Below are 23,093 nucleotides of genomic sequence, written 5' to 3'. Positions count from 1 at the left end.
GGGAGCTATTATAGGTAAATGTTATGAACGTTTATGGTATTTAAACTCCAGACCTATGCAAAGCACAGGCAAACTTTTATGTGGCGAATGAGGACATACATTATATTATCTCCTCTACTATATAAAAATAGCAAAAGAGGAGAATCATTCAAGTTCCTCACTCACCTTAAACACTTCAGAGAAGAATCCAGATCCAATTTTCTCACAGGAGAAGTCATCAAGTCGTGTAAGTCTTGAAAAGGCACTTATCAAGGCTCTGTATGAAGAAGTCCAAACTCTGCCCATCTGGGAAACGGTCCCATCACCTACACCACCCCCATCAAAATCTTCAACACGCTCCAAGCGTGGAGGGAATCCTGCTATCGAATTCCGTTTACTCCGATCCATCTTGCAAACAATATGATCCTTTAGAAAGGAGTGGATCTCTCACATCTTAGGTGCTCAGTTTGTTTTTCTTCTCTCTGGCTGAATACTAAAAAAATGAACAAAGAATACATAGCTGAACTATTTTCCTTCCACAAACTATTAGAATGCCAACATTTAAATATAAAAGCATAAACATAGGCTAGGGGGAGAAAAAGATATGATTCACATATACAGATGAAGCTGTCAAACAGTGAGACAAATTCTTGATCAATAAAACTCAATACGGTTGAATTTAAAACCAGACTGGCACTGGCTCTCCAGGGTCGCAGGCATAAGCTACCACCTGAATCTTTTAACCATAGATGCATTGGATTGAATATAGGACCTTCTGCAAACAAAGCAGATATGCTAACACTAAGCCATAGACCAGGGGTAGTCAAACTGCGGCCCTCCAGATGTCCATGAACTACAATTCCCATGAGCCCCTGGCAGGGAATGCTGGCAGGAGCTCATGGGAATTGTAGTCCACGGACATCTGGAGGGCCGCAGTTTGACTACCCCTGCCATAGACAGACCCTTCCTCATTCAAGTCCCTCCAGGTTTGTGAAGCCAGTTTGGTGTAGTGGTTAGGAGTACGGACTTCTAATCTGGCATGCCGGGTTTGATTCCCCACTCCCCCACATGCAGCCAGCTGGGTGACCTTGGGCTTGCCACAGTGCTGATAAAACTGTTCTGACCGAGCAGTGATATCAGGGCTCTCTCAGCCCCACCCACCTCACAGGATGTCCGTTGTAGGGAGAGGAAAAGGAAGGCGACTGTAAGTCTCTTTGAGACTCCTTCAGGTAGAGAAAAGCGGCATATAAGAACCAACCTTCTTACACAGTGACTACAAAGCCATGCTTCACAAAACTAGAGATTTTTTCTTTTGGACAATCAGAACGGTTCCTTAGTGGAACAGGCTTCCTCAGGAGGTGGTGAGTTCTCCTTCTATGGAAGTTTTTAAGCAGAGGCTAGATAGTCATCTGACTGAAATACTGATTTTATGAACTTAGGCAAATTGTGAGTGGGTGAGCAGGTAGTTGTGAGTTCCTGCATTGTGCAGGGAGTTGGACTATATGACCCTGGAGGTCCCTTCCAATTCTATGATTACAAATAAATAATTCTATATTGGGTCAATAAATTCTGGTGCACTAGTTCCTAAGCCTGAACTACCATGAATCTTAAAAACACACATACACATACCTACACTGGTATAGAACAGTCAAACTCTATTAAAGACTGCAGGAATAAAGTCAGGAGATGGGAATGTAATATAGATCTTTATATTTGGCAATGAAGACTACCAGTTATTTTAGCACTCTCAGCACAGTGCAGGAGGAGGGACTTGGATTTCAAGGTTAGGAAAGGAATCAGAAGCATGAACAAAAGCATACTATAGGAGTTTGAAGCAGTGGACAAAGAAAACCTGGACTGGGTTTAGAGGGGCAGGATACATATATCTGTTTGTGAAGTATTATTTGAACATGGTGGAAGAGCTAGAGAACAGGCCAGATAGGTAATGCAGGAAAGAAAAAAGGAGGGGCACATGGTAATAGGGCAACAACAATAAAGAGAAACTGTGTAATGACACACACACACAAAAGAATATCTCAGTCTCATATGAGATGATAATATATTATCATACAAGAAGATTAAAATGTCAAGTATATATAGACAATATTAGCACAGGAAGTCACTTGGTCAACAAATGTGGCAAAAAGCACATAGATGAACAAGCCAGCCATGCCATTACACACTACAGGAAACAAAGATATGAGTTAAAGTCAATAAGCAACTAATTAAAGCAGCCTTACAAAACTTATTCAAAAGTGCTTACCACACAACAAGATCTCCCTACTATCAGCTAGGGACTGTACTGAGCTGTCACAATTATTATGTATTATAATGGCTCAAACAGAGTATAGGTGAAACGACTCTAGTACAATACAGATGTTTCTTAAAGGCATACAATTCTGTCCAAAAAGATTTATACTTTAACAAATAAAAAAAAATGTTTTGAACTTGACTGTATACCTTTAAGAAATGACTATTGTACTAGAAGAGTTTCACCTGTGCTCTGTTTGACCTACTATAATAATTGTAACATAGCTTACCATCGACCTTGATCTCACTACAGTAGGGAGTAGTAGGGAGATCTCATGGTGTAACATCACACAAGACTATTAAATATTCTTATCTGTGCTATTACATGGCTTCTCTTTGTTCAGACAGGTAATGTGCCTGAAAGAATAACTAAAAGTAAGTTTAAATAAATAATCCACATTAGTGATCGGGAATAAAAACTGAAGGATAGTAGTTATTTTTGGTTATTTGAATTCAGAGTAAAAGTTGTGTATGTGTCATAAAATAATTTAAGCTGTGTCTGGACCCATCACTACATTTGCAGGAACTCAATCACCTCCTGCACTAAGCCAGTAAACACGATCAAATGCTATACTTACTCTCTGACAGCCTTAGGTAAGGCCTAGTTAGATATGATTTGGGGCGGAAACTATTGAACAAGAAGCAACATAAGAAAAACAGGTTTGCCAAAATTTAGGTGCCAATTGCCCGTGTGCACTGTCCTGGCAAACAACACATATGAACAAAAGACACTTAGCTGGCTTCCTGGATAGAGCAGTATAGAAAGACATCACAGTGAGGGGCAGTATATAAATTAAATGAATAAAATAAATAAATGATCTACCCAAAGTAACCTCTCTCCAGGAGTTGATGTCTGTGGCATAGTGGCAGATGAATGTGGCTCATTTGACCATGTCACCCCACCCGCAGATGTCTATGAAAAGCAATCCAGCAGTGAAGACTGCAGAAAATACTTCTGAGCACGTGTGTAATGCAAAGAAGCACCGTAAGGGCCATCTACCTCAGTCCTCAATACTAAAAAAAAAATTTTATTCATAATTATATGAATACACTAGCAACATTGAGACTTAAGTTAAACAGCAGGTTTTGTTTGGTTCATACTCATGGCTGAAAAGAGAAATGGAGAACTCATGAGGGGGGAGAAGAAGGAAGAAGGAACATGTATACCCATGGGGCTCCTCATCTCATAACTGAAATCTGTACTGCATCACAGAAGAACATTTTTTGAAAAGGATTTTTTCAAGGCATCAACAGACAAATCTAATGATCTTACTGTCAGGCTTATAAGACAATCAATTTACAACGCTGAAGCAACCATGAAAACTCAGAGCATAGGGCCTATCAATTTAGCATCCAAACTAGAATTATATAAGTGGGCACCAGCAATACTCATGGGTGGGGAAGCTCATTCACCCACTGCTGCCCCCATCACCATTGCCACCATATGGTTTCTTCCCTGGCAGCTGGGAGACAGCAAGAACTCCTGCACCCCCTACATCCAATTCCCTCCTCATGCTTCAGTATGGGGGCTGCAAGAATCACAGGGAGAATCCTACCAAGCTTGGTAAAGTTCCAGGTCCCACCACGTAGTAATGAGAATGGCAATGTCTGCCACTATTTCAAAGAGGAAGCTAGAGTCACACGCACATACTTTTTCAAGCCAAAATAACTAGCCAGAATTATTTCATCAATTTAGAAAATACTTCCTATTCACAGCCCTACTGTGCAATCCCTTGAATCATTTACGCATGTGTTGTCTATTAGTAGTTTTCTCCTTTACTGAGAGACCTGTTAAAGGAACTACTATAAGGTGGCATCCATTTAATTAAAACATGGTTCAGAGAAGCAATCACTTGCTTTTGAACCTTTCCAGAAAAGAAACAGCTTTAAGATGCATTTACCCATCTCCTGCTGTACAATAATCTAGGATTCTGTACTTAATCTTATGCAATCTTTTAAAGTACTCATGAAATTAGGTCAACTCTTGGACAAATATGAGGTTATTTTAAAGCCTTAAGGCTCTAAACTAGCTCAAGACAGTTTTAAAATGTAAAATAACACAGACCAGTTTGAACATGTACATATTTGTGCATAAAAGGTAATCTTGAAGAGAGTTCATGAGGGGGATGTTCCTGGTGCTGCCTTCATTTACACAGATGTAGCCATCTGTAAACACTTTGGAAACAATCTGTAAACATCCTGTAAATGCATATTCTTTACCAATGTCATGCCGAAGCCTTCGCAGCGACAGCTGCCAATCATCGATCATAAAGCGTTTATGAAAGGAGTGGATGTCTGAGTTCTCACCTGTATTGTTAAAGGCATAACTTCCCACAACAGCCACACATGCATTGCAACAGTGCTGGCCACACAATTAGAAGCTAGTTTCTGATCTTTTCAAATATACTGAAGCCAAGTGCTATAGAACTGGCTCAACATAAACACAAGTAGCCATGTGGAGCTGCCAGGTTATATTCAATACTCAGCCTAAACAGGTGGTAAAGTGTTTTTAACTTTAACTATGTATTGCAGAGCCTCTTGTGGCGCAGAGTGGTAAGGCAGCGATATGCTGTCTGGAGCTGTCTGCCCATGAGGTTGGGAGTTCGATCCCAGCAGCCGGCTCAAGGTTGACTCAGCCTTCCATCCTTCCGAGGTCGGTAAAATGAGTACCCAGCTTGCTGGGGGGTAAACGGTAATGACTGGGGAAGGCACTGGCAAACCACCCCGTATTGAGTCTGCCATGAAAACGCTAGAGGGCGTCACCCCAAGGGTCAGACATGACTCGGTGCTTGCACAGGGGATACCTTTACCTTTATGTATTGCAGAAACTATGGTACACTGGAAAACACTATGCGAAGTATACCAATTACACATTTAAAGCCAAGCAAATGCAATGAATCCATAAAACTGACATCTAAGAAATCTCCTAGTTCTTAAAACACATGTAATTATGCTGTGGTGGATTAAGATATTCGTAGTTGAAAATTTCTTGTAGCACAATTACAGTTCACAAATTCTAGTGTACATTATCCAATTAACTCAAAAGATGAATACAGAACTTTGAAGTTCTTTTGCAGAATTGCCTTGAGAAATCATGTACGGCTCTCTTCTACGGACAACTGTAAAACAAGCCTAATTTCCACCAACAAACACAGATCAGACTTAACCTCATGTTTGGTTATAGTATTTTCTACCATACAGCTGCTTCAAATTAATCAATGCTATCATAATTTATATTTCTCATAATCATAGCCAACAATCCTTAGCAGATGATCTGCTTTACTCCCTGCTACTTTGGTTCAAGTAGAGCTTGCCAGTTGGTAAGATTGGGTACTACTTTGTAAGAAAATTCACATTATAAAAAGGTTGTTTTGAAACAAACAGGTCATTTAATGTCTTGCATTAGCAAGGGAAAGTCTAAACCCAGCAAACTCACTAGGCATTAACTTTCCACATGGAGCCAGGGTGTCTCAGATTTATGCCTCACACCAGACAGACTGGTATTTTTAAACTTAGAAACTATTTAGGTGAGCAAAAAAAAATAAAAAATGCAGTGATTTATCCCCTTCAGTGTTCCTGCCAATAACACTAAGGTTTCAATTACTATAACCATGTTCAAGGGCCATAGTTAGAATTACCTGCCCTATCCCCTAACCTAACTCTAATTCCTCTATCTTAGGTTTTCAAGATGTCCCTAGAAAACCAAGTTATATATCTCCCTACATGCAGAGATGTGAAAAACAGTTGAAAAAAAATAAGCAAGCAGGGAAAGCATGTAGGTGGAGATAATCAAAACAAACAATAGCAGAAACAGCTTTATTTTTCTGCCTCTGAAACTTTTGTCCAGTGGAAAATGTAAATGTATATATCTCTTATAATACATTTTCTCTTCTAAAACAAAACGTTTAATGTAAAATTTCAAAACAGTATTTTAATTGTCCTTTACCTCCTTCAATCTTACATGAGTTGATAAATGTAGCACACGATAATATGCAGTATGGTAAGAGACAGTGTGACAGAAGCACAGTCAAAGACTCTGAACTATTAAAAATAATTTGCTATTGAAGCACATTGAACTATTAAAGATTCCTATAACTTTGGTTGAAAATCAACAGAAATGTTTGTTTTCTGAGTTTTTTCAAAACATGAGTTTCTGATTTTGTATAATGCTGAATATATGGAAGAGAGTTGCAGTGAGGGAAGAGATGTCCTGCTCCTTTTGGCTGTCTTGTGGATTTCCACAGTGCGCAATTATCTCCCCCATGCTCTTCAACATCTATATGTGCCCTCTAGCCCAGCTGGCTTGGAACTTTGGGCTGAGCTGTCCCCAATACCCAGCTCTATCTCCTGATGGACGACTTTTCGGACTCTCCCCCCCCCCCCGCAGATTAATTTGACAGATGTTTGGAAGCCATGGCTGTATTATTGGAGCTGAATCATCTGAAACTCAAACCCTCCAAGATGAAGGTCCTGTGTTTAGGAAAGAAGGGGATAGATCAGGAAGTGTGCCTTCCCAGCCTGGCCAGGATGCAACTTGAGATCTCGCAAGAGGCCAGGAATTTGGGGGTGATGTCTGACGCTTCCCTTTCGATGAAGGCACAGTTCACCAGAACAGCCCATGCTGCATTTTTCTATCTGTGTCAGGTGAGGATACTCACACCCTACCTGTCCCCAGAGCACCTAGCCATGGTGATCCATGCAACAGTCACCTCCAGGATTGACTTCTGGCTCTACATGGGGCTTCCCTTATCCTTGACCCGGAAATTGCAGCTGATCCAGAATGCAGCTGCTAGGATCCTCATAGGGACATATTAGAAGGCCTACATCCAGCCTGTGCTGAGACAGCTGCACTGGTTGTTAGTTGTGTCCTAGAACAGGTTTTGGTTTTGACCTTCAACGCCATCAAGCGGCCTGGGCCCCACATATCTGAGGAACTACTTTCACTCTACAGGTGCAGACCTGTTGGTGGTTCCTAGCCCAAGGGAGGTGGCGCCTGGCTTTGACCAGGGCCAAGGCCTTTTTGGTCCTGGCCCCAACTGGTAGAATGAGCTCTCGGAAGAGTTGAGGGCCCTGCAGGAGCTTTCTCAGTTCCACAGGGTCTGCAAGATGGAGCTTTTCCACTAGGAATTTGGTTAAGTCAGAGCAATGAAGATCAATGAGCCCTCCCCTCCATAGATATAATATCAAGCTATCTCCCCTTTTATTCCTCCGAGGAACAGAATGTGGCAGGGGTCTTGTGAGTCTGAGTAGTGGACGGAGGGGCAGGGGGATTGTTTTTGCTGCCACTGTTGTGCTTAAGGGTTGGGATTTTTAAAGTTTTAATTGTGGGGATCTTTTACTTGTAACCCGCTACAAGCCAGCCAGTCTGGGAGTGGCAGGTAATAAATAAATAAATAATAAAATAATAATAGAAAAACTAGGAAACCTTTCTTTTGTTTAGTAGAGTGTTAATTTTGGTTTCAGCCCTTCGGTATCCTTATTTTCCAATTGATAAAAGCTCAGATGTACTTGAGCTGCTCAAGGATAATGTCAGCTTGCTGCTCCATCTCCAATTCTGATTATACTGATTGAGGTGGGTAGCCATGCTGGTCTGAAGCAACAGAAAAAAGTTTGAGTCCAGTGGCCGCTTTAAAATCAACAAAATGTATTCAAGGTATAAACTTTCATGTGCATGTACACTTTTCATAGTAGTCTGTCTTCTCTGGCCCAACTTCTCCTTCTGATTGTGAGGTCTCTTGCTTACTTTCCTGATGATTGACAGTACTGGGAGGTAGCCATCTGCCCATATCAGTAAAAGATTTCTTCAGCTTCCTGACTGGGTTGCCTTGTAGACTGTCTAGAAGCTTGGAGTACATTGATCTCAATATGTGCCATTTAACGAAAAGTGTCTTAGGAGTCATAACTCTGTATATCCTTTTCCACCTTAAGCAAGTCCAACAAGGATTTCCGCTTCAGCTCTGATGTCCAATTTTCCTCTTCTTTCATTGGGTATATAGACCAAACCACAATTCAAATGGTGTTTTCCTTGTTACTTTAGGAAGAACTATATTCTACCCAAAAGGGTCAGTCAGATCATCTTATAAAAGCAAGCATCACACCATTTCCTAGAGGCAGGCATTCGACTGAGCTATTTTGCTGAGGATACTAAGCCACACTTGTATTATGCTCTTTGGCACTCACTGCCAGAATATTCTGTCCTATTGTCTGTAAATAGGACCTCTGGAGCTTTACTGAACTTAGGCCAGACAAAGACTTGCATCCTTACCTCTCTCACAGGGTTGTTTTGAGAACTAGATAATCACATTTATATCTATCAACTTCCTTAGATACTCTATAACAAAGAAAACCAACACAGCATTTTCACTTCTCCTTGACTTTTATATTCATGTTCAAATATGCCAATGAGAAATAGACAATATGCATTCATGAGAGAGAATTTTTTTGTAGATTTATGTGGAGTTGGGGGTACCTACACTCAGGCATGGCAGGTAGGCTGCTATGAGGCAATGCCATAATGCAATAAATGGAGGGGGCTGTCATTTACACAGGGCACTGAAGACCTGGATGGGCCATTTGCCCAATTTTCTCAACTCTAATGAGAATCCGAGTGCATTATAGCCCAAATTAAGCTTGCTATCACCTTTTGCAGATTCTTTCTATAGTCTCATTGCCTCCTATATTTCCTTTACAGCACAAAGAAATGCCATTCTTATTGGAACATATCCGTGGCCCACCTTTCTCATTAGCCTAGTCAACATGGCTTCACTTACATTCTTCAGCATCAATGCTTGGGGTAAAGCCTTCAATATTACATGGCACTATATACGCGCCGCAATAAAAAGAGCCCACACCAAGAACATAACAAAAACAATTAGTGCCTACACATTTTGTCTAAGGTTCATCAGGAGGATCTGTGAATCATAATCTGAAAAGTTTCAACAACAACCTGGGAACTGTTCAGACAGTATCTTACAGATTCCATGAATGAAGCCTATGCATAATGTGTAAGGGTCTCGAAGGTGAATTAAAATTAATTCTCCCACTGTGCCAGTTGACTTTTTTTTTGCAGTATATACAAGAACCACATGCAATTTCACCCTGCCAGGACATCAGACTACTCTACATTACGATTGCTCTCTATGCGTGGTTATTTGACAGGAAATCCCTTTTCAAACAGTAAGGTTTCTTCTGAGTAAACATGTATATGATTGATGCAGTCCAAGTCTTACAGGGATCAGTGTCTGTAGGAATACCATCAATATAAACAAATCACAAGACCACAAAAGGATTAATCTCTGAGCGAAAGGGAAGTTAGAAGTGCTGGAATAGAGAAAGTCAGATCAGAAGCCTATTCAGTCCTATGGATAAGGAAGTTAGACAGATAGTGCTTTGTTACTCATCATCACAAGGAACAGTCATTGTCAGCTTTTATTTTTCAAGTTACAGGATATCAGAAATGCACACTAAGTCTCAAAAAAGATTAACTATGAAAGTGTGACTGAAAACCACTGCAGAGGCCTCTACTTAAAACACTTCTGTCCTCTTACATTAAAGGTATAACAATGCAAATTTGAATATTTAACAACCATCAGCTAAAAAAGCTAACATGGGAAAGTACACCTTAAACAGCACAGGCATTGAAATATGCTGCAACCAAATAAATGAATATGGTTCTGTACATCAATTAATTACTAAAACATGCTAGAACTTAATGGACAGATTGTTTATGCTTTTCTTCCACAGGTGAACTACTATAAAATGAGTAACGTAACATTTCAATAGATTTATAGTAGAAAGTACAACTGTGGCATATTAAACAAAGTGAATGTATCCCGAAGGGCTCTTCTAAACATCTTTTTTTGTGTGCAGGAAATACAAAGTTGTCACGAGTTATCTTCCCTCAACCTGCATCTGCATTACAGGGGAATCACAGTTATCTAGCAATAAACTACAGTATATTATCACTGGGGAAATGAATTATTTTTTCTTATCTGGTTGCCACTAGTGCTTATAATATATTGAGATTGCTCATCCCCTGTACTATTATACTATTTCAGAATTGCTCAGATAGTTTTTCAGGTGTTAAACTTATAAACACCAGCAAGAACCCTCCTGTGCCTTATAATTCTGCAATATTTTAATAGTATTCTACATACGCCCCCCTCTCCAGTGGTGGGAAACATTCATTCTTGATTGGGAAAAAAAGTGAACAGGCAAGCCTACTACTGCACAACTCCATTCTATCCACTGCATGGGGACAGGAAATTGCTCCACGAATGCTGGATTACAACTAACTACGCAAAACAGAAACTGCCTTTTTAGAAGGCATCTGAAATGGCCTTCATACCAGGAAATCTGGACAAAAAGAAGGATCATAGAAGCAACCTGCCAAGAGACATTGTTATTCAGACAGCAAACTGCTTTATACCTTTAGAATATTAACACTTGTAACTTTTGAACGATTACCGGGGTGAACTTTAGTTTATACTGCCACTTCATCAAAGATGGACTGAATGTAGAGCACTTTCCTCAAGGGCAAATTTCTAGGCAGAGTGAAGCATAAGAAGTTTGCTTCTCCACCCAGTGGTTCATATATGATACCCCGGCTGGCTCTCCGCATACTATATCTTCAGTTTATTTATTTTATACTTAGCCCCCCATGGGGACTCTGAACTATTAAAGATCAGCTTATACCATTATCACCTCCCCCATTTCATCCTTAAATGATTTTTTAAAATTTATATCAGTTATTAAATACTAGGGACGAATGGAGAATGGCCACCACTATGACACACTGCTTGAGGGCTTCCCAAAGGCAGGTCTTATATTTTTAAGCAAGGGCACACATCAGGACTATTAACATAAACTAATTAAGCTTTAGCTGTGAAGCAATCCTAAGCATGCACTCTTGCTTGTAAATCTAAAACTTATCAGTATACCATTAGAGCTCTCAACATTTTTTTTAAAGGCCTGGCTACACAAAACAGAAGCTAGCCCACCAGTGATTTATCCTCTATACAAAGATACTGCTACCTGAAGTCGTATTTGCATTCATTTGCAAAACAGTGCCCAAAATGCAAAGCTGCATGCATATCCAAGGAATACGTCTGGACAGAAACCAGAACACCAACAGATAATGGTTCATTGTCCTCTGTACTATGCTTAATACAAGTAGGTTCTTTTTAAAGATACTATATTTTAACTTTGTTACTACCATTTTTTTCAATACTAGGAACTAAAGTTAACAGCCATTTTTAGTGAAGTGTTCTTTTTCTGTAAGAGAATCAGTGACAAAATAGTTTTCAGATTAAGAACACAATATTACAGTCACCCCAATTAACTTGTACCAACCTTGTTCTCAACCTTACAACCTATCTGACAGTGTAGATTTGGCACATAAAAGCTTATCCACAATAAAAACTTAGTAATCTCTAAAGTTGTATATAAATTTATTCATAACTTGTTTATAATAAGTTATGCACTTGGTATTTGAATTTTCAGACCTACTGTATTTGGTTTTGCAACAACATACCAAAACTAGATGAAGCCCATCTATTATAATTTTCTCCATCCAACTCTGTAGTCTTTAAATTGACAGTAAAGTTACTTAGAAAATGAATATATCATGTTAAACACTGTAAAGCCTCACTATGTATGCATTCTGTACAAGGATGTTCAGACGTTTACATTAAAATGAAAGACAATGCAAAATACCATGCTGGAATAAAAACTGAACATTTGTGACATTTAAAAGGCCAGACACTGCTGTATGTTTTATTCGCCGTTACACAATGTTCACCCTGTTGAGCCAAAAGCAAATAATGGAGGTATTTATTATGTATTCACCATTGTAAGAGGACTTCCTATATAGGCCTTATCTCAAGTTGTAAAACTGAAAAACCGTGTTTACTTTGCAGATCAACAAATCAATATGGGACTAGAATTTCATTGTGACCATAAAATATTTTTATAAAGTTAGAGATCTGGTTTCCTATTCATAATTGGAAAACTAATAATTTAACTCAAGAGAGCTTTACAATAACTACAGGAACAATTCTAGTAGTATTAGAGAATAAAGCTGAAATAACTATTTCAAATAACATTAAAGCACCTGAATGATAAGTGACACATGGGGGGGGGATCAAACCACACACCATGTTACCTCAAATGCTAATGCAGAAATAAGTTTGCATTAAAATTTTCTTTATTCAAATAAAGCCAACACAAATGTACCTAAAGCAAGTCCACAGGTACACAAAGAAAAATGAAATAATTAAGCTTGCACAGTAAGCATTCACTTTTCTTTATACTGGTTAGAGTGTTCCTCTCATGAGAGAATCAGTCACCTAAAAGCAACAGTAGCAAAACTATGGATTTAATGACATTCAATAATCTCAGGCACACCTTTCATACAGAAACTCTGCAGGGACAAACATCTGCTTGATATGTGCGAGCAATAAGATAATTATTTGCATAAGTATTGGTGATAGCAATAGGGTTCCAAGTCTGGAGGAAAAGATGTGAAGACTTCTTCCTCCTTGTTCTCTTACCCCCTTTCTCCCACATCCCCAGTCAGGTGTCCATCTTTAACTATGTGCTACTGTAAGAAGTCTGGTATTAGTTTCACATGGTATAATAATAAATATTACATAGGAGAAATAAGATTCAGGTGAGTAGCCATGTTGGTCTGAAGCAGCAGGAGGTAGTTTGAGTCCAGTGGCACCTTTAAGACCAGCAAAGTTTTACTGAAGGTATAAATTTTCATGTCCATGCACACTTCTTCAGATTAAATGGAAATTACCAGTCCATATATATAGGTAGAGGGTGAGCACTAAATTAACATACAGTATACATCTTCAATATGTATTCACCCCTGAATTAGCATAAATCTTTCTTATGCAGTATACTAATTTACTATTCACTCTCTACCTATATGTATAGACCAGTAATTTCCATTTCATTGTATCTGAAGAAGTGTGCGTGCACACAAAAGTTTATACCTTGAGCAAAACTTGGTTGATCTTAAGGGTGCCACTGAACTCAAATTTTATTCTGAGGGAGAAATAAATTACTCCAAGGATTGCCAAACCAAAAAGCAGATGCCCTCGCTCTAGCGACCATGCCTTTCCACGAGGGTCTGTACTCACGCTTCTCTTCAACACGTTCTCTTCAGTCGGTGAGGTGGGGGTGTCAATATTCCAGTCCACATTTTGGATTCCCAGGAAACTTCCTCTCGCTCCCGAACATCAGCACAAAAGAGAGAGGCACAGTCCTGACTCCCCTCAGAACTCGCCGCTTTACGGGGCCACGATCCACTTAATTCTCCGCACACCCCGGCCCACTAATCCTCCTACAACTCTTGCCTTGTGTACACCGAGTGACTCGTACTCCACCGCCCCTCCCCCTCCCTTAATTACCTTCCTGCGAGAGGAGGTGCGGTGGATCCCACACAGCACCCATGTTCACACGCCCTTTAAGCGACGCCGAAGTCTCCGCAGGCAAGGCGACCGGGAAAGTGTTCTGCTCGGTGCTCAAAGGTCCGGGCGCGGCGAGAACGCAAATCCGACCCTTCCCAGCAGGCACGGCAACAGCAGGCCTCAGGCCCTCCGCCTACCTAGCCACCCCCGCCACAGCCCCGAGGAAGAGAGCGAAAGCGCGCACACCCCTACTCAGCCCAGCAGCCGCCACCAGCCAACTGAGTCGCCTGCCTGGCTGGAAGCCACCATGGGGACTGAGGGATGAGACCCGCCTCTCTACAGCGATACTTACCAATCCAAATAGCTGTGGATTTGATGGGCGGCTCCTGAAGCGAATCATGTCGAGTCATGGACACCGTGAAGGTCTCGGCCGTCTTTTGGTTAGGGAAAGCGCGCTTGATTGACAGGCCAGCTTAGACTCACGCACAACAACAGTCTCGACCGAAGCTAACGAAAGGGCGGAGGGACGAGAGGGTAGGTTGCTAGGGGCGCTTCAGACCCATTGGCCATCGGCTGAAGGAGGATAATAAACAGGACATCGAGCCAATGAAAACATCTCGCCAGGGGAAGAGAGGTATAAGAGCCAATTCAAAAATGGTTGCTCCTTCGAAGGAAGGGGGGCGTTGTAGAGCTGTCAACGGTTAATTGTAGCAGGCAAGAGTCTTTGACTGTCGGGGCACTCGGCAGTAGTGCGTCATGATTTCATATGTGAAGCCCAGAGACAGATAACAGGACCCCGTTTACGACTGCTAATTAACACAGTTATGCTGCCATGCTTGAGCGGAGAGGGAGGGGGCATAAGGGCAAGGTCTCAGCAACTGATTATATATTTGCTCATTACTCTCCTTATGTAGACACCTTTATTGAGCCCAAGATGTTTCTCATGCAAATGAATCCAAATTGCTGTTTTTTCCTATTAATCCCTGGAATCTGTTAACCATTTTCATTCTGCTATGTGTTAATTTATATACTCTCACACTGTAAGTATGAACTGATTACTTGTATCTGAGGAAGTGTGTGTGTTTTGTTGGTCTTTAAGGTGCCACCAGACTCAAAATTTATTCTGCTGCTTTAGACTGACACAGCTACCCACTTGAATCTAAGGTTATGGTTATATATATTTCTTCAAGTCCTACTTGACCAATACCTAGTAATGATGTAAGACTCTTAAATAAATTATGCCTTGAATGAGTGAGCGACTGCCATTTTTTATCACCCACTCCATTCCTCCAAGACACTGGGGGGGGGGGTTCCCCTGTTTGTCCTCCTTACCAACCCTTGAGGTAAGTTAAGACAAGGTGATTAGCCTAAAGCTCCATGGCTACCTCATGTCTCCCAGGACCTAGTCAGCTACTGTATTGACTGTACCACAATGGCCCTCTTTAAATATTTTACATTGGGAATTTCATTTATTATGTGGGATCTAGACTTGTTTTATTTTTGCCTTTGGGTATCAAGGCTATTTGCACAGCAATGTAGTAGTGTATACCCTGTTGCCATTTGGCATGGAAGACACCCACCAGGTAGCTCACAATAAAGTAATCTCCAATAACAAACAGTAAAACCACAATAAAAATACCAATCAAGCAGCATCAAATCAAGTCAAATGTTTAAAGGTCAGCAGCTTTAAACACTTTCCCAGAAGCCTCAACAAATATGTTCTCATCACTAGCCTGAGCACCAGCAACAAGGAAGCTTTGGTAATACCCCCTAAGGGAAAAGCTTCAAAATAACTAGTTCTGCAACTGAAAATGCATCCCATCATTTGCAATCAACTGCCTAGTTTCTGATGGTCATGGTGCTAGAAAAGTCTCATAATTTGATACATAAAGCTGCCTTTGAGCATCAGTCTATCAAAATCAGTGCTGCCTACTCAGACTGGCAGCAGCTTTCTAGGGCAGCCTTTCTCAGCTTTTTTGCTGTTCAGAAACCCCCAAAACTTTCTTCAGGCTTCAAGAAACTCCAGAAATGGTGCGAATGTACAGAATATGGTTGGGAAGCATAGCTGTGTACATGGCCCCCTGGAGCCCCTCCCCTTCCCATCCCAGCCCATCATTGGCCATTTTGGAAGCGGGGTGTCAACATTACCATATAAGGTCATAAAAGGTAAAGGTATCCCCTGTGCAAGCACGGGGTCATGTCTGGGGGGTGACGCCCTCTAGTGTTTTCATGGCAGACTCAATACAGGGTGGTTTGCCAGTGCCTTCCCCAGTCATTACCGTTTACCCCCCAGCAAGCTGGGTACTCATTTTACTGACCTCGGAAGGATGGAAGGCTGAGTCAACCTTGAGCCAGCTGCTGGGATAGAACTCCCAGCCCCATGGGCAAAGCTTTCAGACTGCATGTCTGCTGCCTTACTACTCTGCGCCACAAGAGGCTCTTATAAGGTCATATTACCCAATAAATATTTAACAAATTAAAAATATATTTAAAAGTCCACCCATTCAGGAAACCCTTTTAGGGCCATCAAGAAACTGCAGAATTTCACAAAACTCTGGTTGAGGAAGCCTGATCCAGGGTCTCCAGTTAAGGTCTTTCACATCATTTATGACTTTCCTTGATTAGAGATGCCAGGGATTGAAGCTGGAACTTCCACATGCCAAGTGGATGCTCTAGTACTGAGCTCGCTAAACATTGCTCTACGAAATGAGGAGAGGAATACCACATATGAGAAAAAAACTTTTTGAGGTTACCATTTAGAGCTGGTATAATTCACAACTCTAAAAGCAAAATGAACTAACAGTCAACCAACTTAATTCTCTTCATACTGGTGCAACAGCACTCCAGTGTCAAGTTCCAATCAGCAACTGAGCTGCCAAGTTTTACAACTTCCAAATGGTTTTCAAGGGCAAGGCCACACGGAATATATTCCAATAGTCTGCATAGTCATAATCTCTTATAACCTAATGTTATGGTAATTCTGTATTTTAACAGCTTCTTTTCTACCATTTTACTTGTTTACATTTTACATTAACTGCAATGTCAAGACAATTTATTTGTTTTTCCAAGTTTATAATAGGGCTTCGCTGCCAGTGGTTTCCCTCGCAAAATAATTATTGGCATCGTTCCTCCATTAAAAAATTCCCTTGCTGTTTCTCTTAATGAGCAAAATTGCTGCATGTCTGTTCTGACTTCCCTACTTCTTCAGGAAAAAAGAAGTCAGTGTTGCAGCTATAACACTATGACTCAAAGATGGGCAGTGTTGAGTTGGGAGCCTAACCCTTCAGCCAGTCACTCAACACTAATTTTCCCCACCTAATCTATCTACAAATGTTAGAAGTGTCCAGGGCAAAATGTGGGAATTGGACTGTTTATTGTCAGAGGAGAACATAGTCATTGTGGGTGAGACTTGGTGAGATGAGGATAATCAGTGGCATACAGTGATTCTGAGATATAAATTGTATCAAAAGGACAGAGAAGAAAGGGTCAGAGGTAGAGTGGTTCTGTATGACAGAGAGGGTATATAGTCCAGTAAGACTGGACTCCGGGGAATGGTAGAGGACAGGAAGGCCTGGAGGATCATTGTCCATGGGGTCGCGATGGGTCGGACACGACTTCGCACATAACAACAACAACAAGACTGAAAATAGAAGAAGAAGGAAGAGGAAGAGGAAGAAGAAGAGTTGGTTCTTATATGCCGCTTTTCTCTACCCGAAGGAGGCTCAAAACGGCTTACAGTTGCCTTCCCTTTCCTCTCCCCACAACAGACACCCTGTGGGGTAGGTGAGGCTGAAAGCCCTGATATTCCTGCTCGGTCAGAGGCTGTGGTGAGCCCAAGGTCACCCAGCTGGCTGCATGTGGGGGAGTGCAGATTCAAACCCGGCTCACCAGATTAGAAGTCCGCACTCCTAACTACTACACCAAGCTGGTGTAGATTCACTTACAGAAGTGCTATGGGTGAAAACAGTGGCCCCAAAAGTAAGTTTAATTCTGAGAGTTTGTTATTGCTGACCAGATCAAAGGTTAGAGGATGATTTTAAAATTGTGAAAAATTTAAGGAAAATATCTTGATGAAATAACTGCCATAATGGATCATTTTAACAACCCACACACTGATTGGCTCAATTTGTATTTAAGTCAGGAGAAATAGATTGGGTTTCTAGATACTGACTGTGACATGGAGCAAGTGGTCACAGAACCTAACGGGGAGAGATGATCCTGGACTTGGTCCTAAGTCATACTCAAGACCTGGTGAGAGATGTAAATGTGATGGCACTGATTGGGAACAGTGACCATATTGCTATTAACATTTAAGCAGAAAGGATACTGTCCCCAAAGATCAACATAACTACTTTTAACTTTAGAAGGGGTAACTACTCTTAAATGAGGGGGCTCGTGAAGAAGAAATTGAAAAGAAAGGTAAGGAGAGTCAAATCCCTTTGGGAAGCTTGGAGATTATTTAAAACTACAATCCAAAAAGCTCAGATAAAATGTGTACGGCAGGTTAGGAAAGGTACAAATAGGTATTTAAAAAAACCCTGCATAATTAACAGACAAAGTAATTGAAGCAGTTAAGGGTAAGAAGGATTCTTTTAAGTAGTAGAAGGCTAGTCCAAGTGAGGTAAATAAAAAGGAAGACAGGCTGCCAAAAATAAAATATAAATTGGTGATCAGAGAGGCAAAAAGGGACTATGAGAAACATGTTGCAAAAAACATAAAGACCAATAATAAAAATGTCTTAAAATACATCAGTAGCAGAAAAGCAGTCAGGCAGACAGTGAGGCCCTTGGATGACCAAGGGGTAAAAGAATTGCTAAAAAAAACAACAGGGAAATGGCAGAGAAGCTGAATTTATTTTTAATCTCTGTCTTCACTGTCATGGATGGGAGGTGCTTGCCTATTCTAGAACTACAGGTTTCAGAAAGGGTGTTGAAAGACCACCTGAGTCACTGAGGTAACGAGAGAGGTCCTACTACAGATGGATAAAAAACTGACAACTCAGCAGGCCTAGATGGCATACATCCAAGAATTATGAAAGAACTCAACTGTGAACTTGTGGATCACCCAACAAAAATAGGCAATCTATGATTAAATTTGCCCACATTCCTGAGGACTGGAAGATAGCTAATGTAGCCTCAATCTTTATTAAAGATTCCAGAGGAGATCCAGGAAATTGCAGGCTGGTCATTCTAATGTTGTTATCAGGTAAACTGGAGGAATCTGTTATTAAAAATAGAATTAGTAGGCACAAAAACTATTGAACATGGATTCTGTAAGGAAAGATCTTGTCTCACTAATCTGAGTTCTTTGAAGGGTTGAACAAGCATGTGGACAAGGGTTACCCAATAGAGCCAGAGTTGGCCATTAGAGGGAAGTACTGTAACTGTATCTCTGCTGCTATCTGTTGGGTGTTATTGTAATTTGGGGGTTTTATGGTTTTATAGTTTTAATTGGATTGTACTATGTTTTAATATTGATTGTAGCCTGCCATAAGCCAGCCATGGCTGGGAGTGGTGGAAAATAAATCCAAATATAAATAGAATAAAGATGTTGTTTACCTGGATTTCCAGAAAGCTTTTGATAAAGTTCCTCATCAAAGGTTCCTAAGTAAACTCAGTAGTCATGGTAGAACAAGTTAATTAACAGGAAACAGAAAGTGAGTATAAATGGGCAGTATAAATACTGAGCCTTGCAGTACTCAGTATTAGGTCCAGTAATTTTTAACTTGTTCATTAATGATTTGGAATTGGGAGAAAGCAGTTAAGTGGCCAAGTTTGTCCATGTCAGACTTGTTCAGGGTGGTGGTGAGAAACAGGGAGGATTGTGAGCATTACAGAGGGATCTGTTAAGGCTGGATGAGTGGGAATCAATGTGAGATTCAATATGGGCAAACATTGGAGCCAAAATTCCTAACTATAAAATACATGTTGATGGGGTCTTAACCGGTAGAGAGATTTTGGATTGTGGTAGATAACTTTCTGAAAATATTAACTTGGTATATGATGGCAATTAAAAAAGGCAAATAATATGCTCGGGATTATTAGGATATAGGGGTGTACATTCAGCTGTATCCAAGCTGAAAAAATACCCAGAAATTACCTTAACAGAATTTTGGGATGTTTTTAAAGCTGGATGCAGGTCAGAAAATCTGGCCTGCTACTGATATAGCTAATCCCAAACAAAGCTGAATTTTTTTCAGGTATATCCAGCTATACTAAAACTAAATAACTGGTGGTATAAGGTGACCAGATTGTCCCACTTTTGGAGGGACATCTGGGGGCACCTGGAAAATTGTACTTGGTTGAAATTAAAATATATATATTACAATACTATTTTTGCATGCTATGCGTTCTATGAAAATATTTGTTGCTCCATATAGACCATATAGAAGAATTGAGGCTTTTGAACTCTGGTGCTGGAGAAGACTCTTGCGAGTCTCTTGGACAACAAGGCGAACAAACTTGTCAGTCCTAGAGGAGATCAGCCCTGCCTGCTCCTTAGAAGGCCAGATCCTGAAGATAAAACTCAAATACTTTGGCCACCTCATGAGAAGGAAGGACTCCCTGGAGAAGAGCCTAATTCTGGGAGCGATCGAGAGCAAAAGAAGGAGGGGACTACAGAGAATGAGGTGGCTGGATGGAGTCACTGAAGCAGTAGGTGCACACTTAAATGGACTCCGGGGAATGGTAGAGGACAGGAAGGCCTGGAGGATCATTGTACATGGGGTCGCGATGGGTCGGACACGACTTCACACCTAACAACAACAACAAATAGACCAAAATTTTAATCAAGAACCTCCCCCCCTCAAATGGATTTACCAATGTTAAAATATGGTCACCTTACTTAAAGGGCTACAGAGCTAACTTTCCGGTCTCCTCTAGGGCTCTTTTCCTCCCTTTGCTCTGGTTTCCAGGGCAACAGGAAGGAGAGGAAGAGGCATCTCTGCAACTCCAATGGCAAAAGCACCTTAAAGGGGGGGGGGGGGTTGTAGCGCCTTAAAGACAATAATTGCAACTTTGCAAACGACATTTCATTGCTGGCTTCAAATGTGAAATCCAACTAAATAACTACCTTGCTTTCTGTGAGGATAGGCTAGGACAGACTAGCTCATCTCTAGGACCCCCAACACAAACACACCACAGCACTAACTCAAACAGCGTGTCAACCCTTCCCCAAAAGGATCTGCTGATAACATCTAACACCCGAGTCTCTTCCTGCCCAGGTCACATCAAGGCAACACTGGGCATAAATGGAATCGGTTGGAATTGGTTGCTTAGACCAACAGCCTCATTCTCGTAGAACCTAATTTCCATAGTGAGGAATCCTGCTAGGAACTACAATTAACATAAACCCTGTCGTCTCCCAGCTGCAGGGGGTGACGGGATTAGACAAGCTTTCTGTCACATAGCATCTCTGCATTGATTCTCTGATTTTATGTAACTCTGGAATGATTTTAAGTAAACCTGTTTCCTTTTTTCAACCAGCTGGTCTCAGTGTGGTTATTGGCTCTCTGCAATTGGTAGAACCCACGGAGGTTAAAGGGGACCCCCCCCAAAAAAATTTGGCACTGAGTTCTGTGCTGGACACTGTTGCACTGGTTCTGCTGTCTTTGCTACCCCTCCCCCCCATGATTCTCTGCTTTCAATATTTTTCAGGTTTAAATTTAAATTTTTGTTCTTGCATACTCCTATTAGGAATGGAATTGAAAACAAATCAGCCAGTATCATAATGCCCTGTGTAAATCGATGGTGTGACCTAATTCAGAATACTGTGTACAGTTCTGGTCACGACACTTCAAAAAATATAGCATTGGATAAAGTGCAGGAAATGGCAACTAAAATGATTAAATGGATGAAACACTTTCTGTCCTGGTTCAGCCAGGACTTAGTGATGCTGAAGATTCCTCAGCCAAGGAGAAGCCCTGTGTAGCCAGCCCAGAGTCAACAGAAGCCAACCAGCAGGAAAATTAGGTGCAGGTATGCCAGGAGTTACAGTCAATAGTTGGTACAGTATCACCTCCACCCTCCAGCTCTAATCCTGCAGGTGAAAGTCAGTTGGCTGTTCCAAATGCTCCAAGATCACCTGCAGCTGTAGAGTGACACAGAAGAAGCCTGAGAATGGAGTTGCAAGCTAGAGGAAAAAGGCATGTCTCATGACTCAACACTAGCTACTTGCTGATAGCGAAAATTAATCTTTGCAGGACTGTGCCTGAAAAGCTGGACTGTGAATATGGAGTCTCCTGAGAGATGCTGTAGCATGGCTACAACATGGCCACAAGAGTACAGCAGATGTTGAATACACCACTTTGATTGACCTTGGACATGAGGACATTGCCTTGACCAATTTCTGGAAACCTGATTTCAGACTAGAATGGCATTGGACTTTTGAAACTTCCCGTAGCCCTGTTATCTTTGGAGAACAGGAAAAGATGCTATAACCTGACAGAAGCTAGCAGACCAGTATACTTTTCCGATGAAAAAAGGTTAAAGAGGCTAGCACTCTTTAGCTTGGAGAAATGACTGAGGTATGACATAATAGAGGTTTACAAAATTATATATGAAATAGAGAAACATAATTTAACATAGAATAGTTATTCTGTAACATAGAATACTTATTTGTTTTATTTATTATTTAGACTTATTTCCTGCCACTCCCAGCAACCGGCTTGTGGTGGGTTACACAATAAAATCCCATACATAATAAACCCCCATTAAAACCCATTAAAATTAACATTCACACGGCGCAACACAGTATGGTGGAAAAAATAAAATCCCCTCCCATAACGTCAAAGGGGCTATATCAGCTGGCAACACCAATGATGTTCCAAAATTTGGTGGGATATCTTCCTTAGGGGGGCCCATCCAATCTTTTACTATAACACCTCAGGTCCTTAATTAATGTCTATACATAGAGTGGATTTTCTAATTTGTATTGGTAAACAACAGCAAAACAAATCAGCCTACCCACCAGAAATACATTCTTTATGTACTTTATGTGGATGCTAGTGTCTTCGCATGACATTTTGGTTATGTTCAGAGGAACAAGCACATTCCTTCAGTTTACCACACTAGAAGATTAAAATATGGTGACATCTAGTGTTCAAAAGAGTAAAGCAAAACCATTTTGCTTATTACAACTATTTGATTTTGAAATTGAAATCCTTATATTATGAAGCAGTTTCACTGCTGGTCACCGCCCAGAGCCATAGGAAAGGGCAATATAAAAATCTAAAATAAATAAATAAATAAATATAAATATATAGTATTTCAGACTGAATAAATTCAAGTTAAACTGAAGAAAGGAACAAAAACAAAATTGGAAGAGGCTTTGGAATAGAATTGACCATAAGACTAGGCGCAAAATAATTCATACCCAGACCACATACTA

At 40.8% G+C, this 23,093-nt stretch overlaps 1 protein-coding gene across 3 annotated transcripts in view; it reads right to left on the bottom strand.

Moving 5' to 3' along the window:
• The window catches only part of TESK2 (testis associated actin remodelling kinase 2), a 64,841-nt gene extending 50,600 nt beyond the window's left edge, over window positions 1–14,241 (bottom strand). Inside the window, exons 1-2 of one of the 3 annotated variants that reach the window (XM_077333960.1) lie at window positions 14,059–14,241; window positions 166–472 (exon numbers count right to left, since the gene is read on the bottom strand). In XM_077333960.1, the coding sequence (XP_077190075.1) occupies window positions 166–387 (222 nt within the window). In that variant the 5' untranslated portion in view covers window positions 388–472; window positions 14,059–14,241. Of the gene's footprint in view, window positions 1–165; window positions 473–13,436; window positions 13,649–13,706; window positions 14,028–14,058 lie in introns of those variants that run through there. The other 2 variants (XM_077333957.1, XM_077333959.1) reach the window with 2 other exon arrangements.
• Window positions 14,242–23,093: the final 8,852 nt, after the last annotated feature.

The sequence above is a fragment of the Paroedura picta genome, chromosome 4, assembly GCF_049243985.1.
Source record: "Paroedura picta isolate Pp20150507F chromosome 4, Ppicta_v3.0, whole genome shotgun sequence".
In the NCBI taxonomy this organism is placed as follows: domain Eukaryota; kingdom Metazoa; phylum Chordata; class Lepidosauria; order Squamata; family Gekkonidae; genus Paroedura; species Paroedura picta.
Note: the sequence above shows the minus strand (reverse complement) of the source record. Positions and strands in the feature narration are given on the sequence as shown.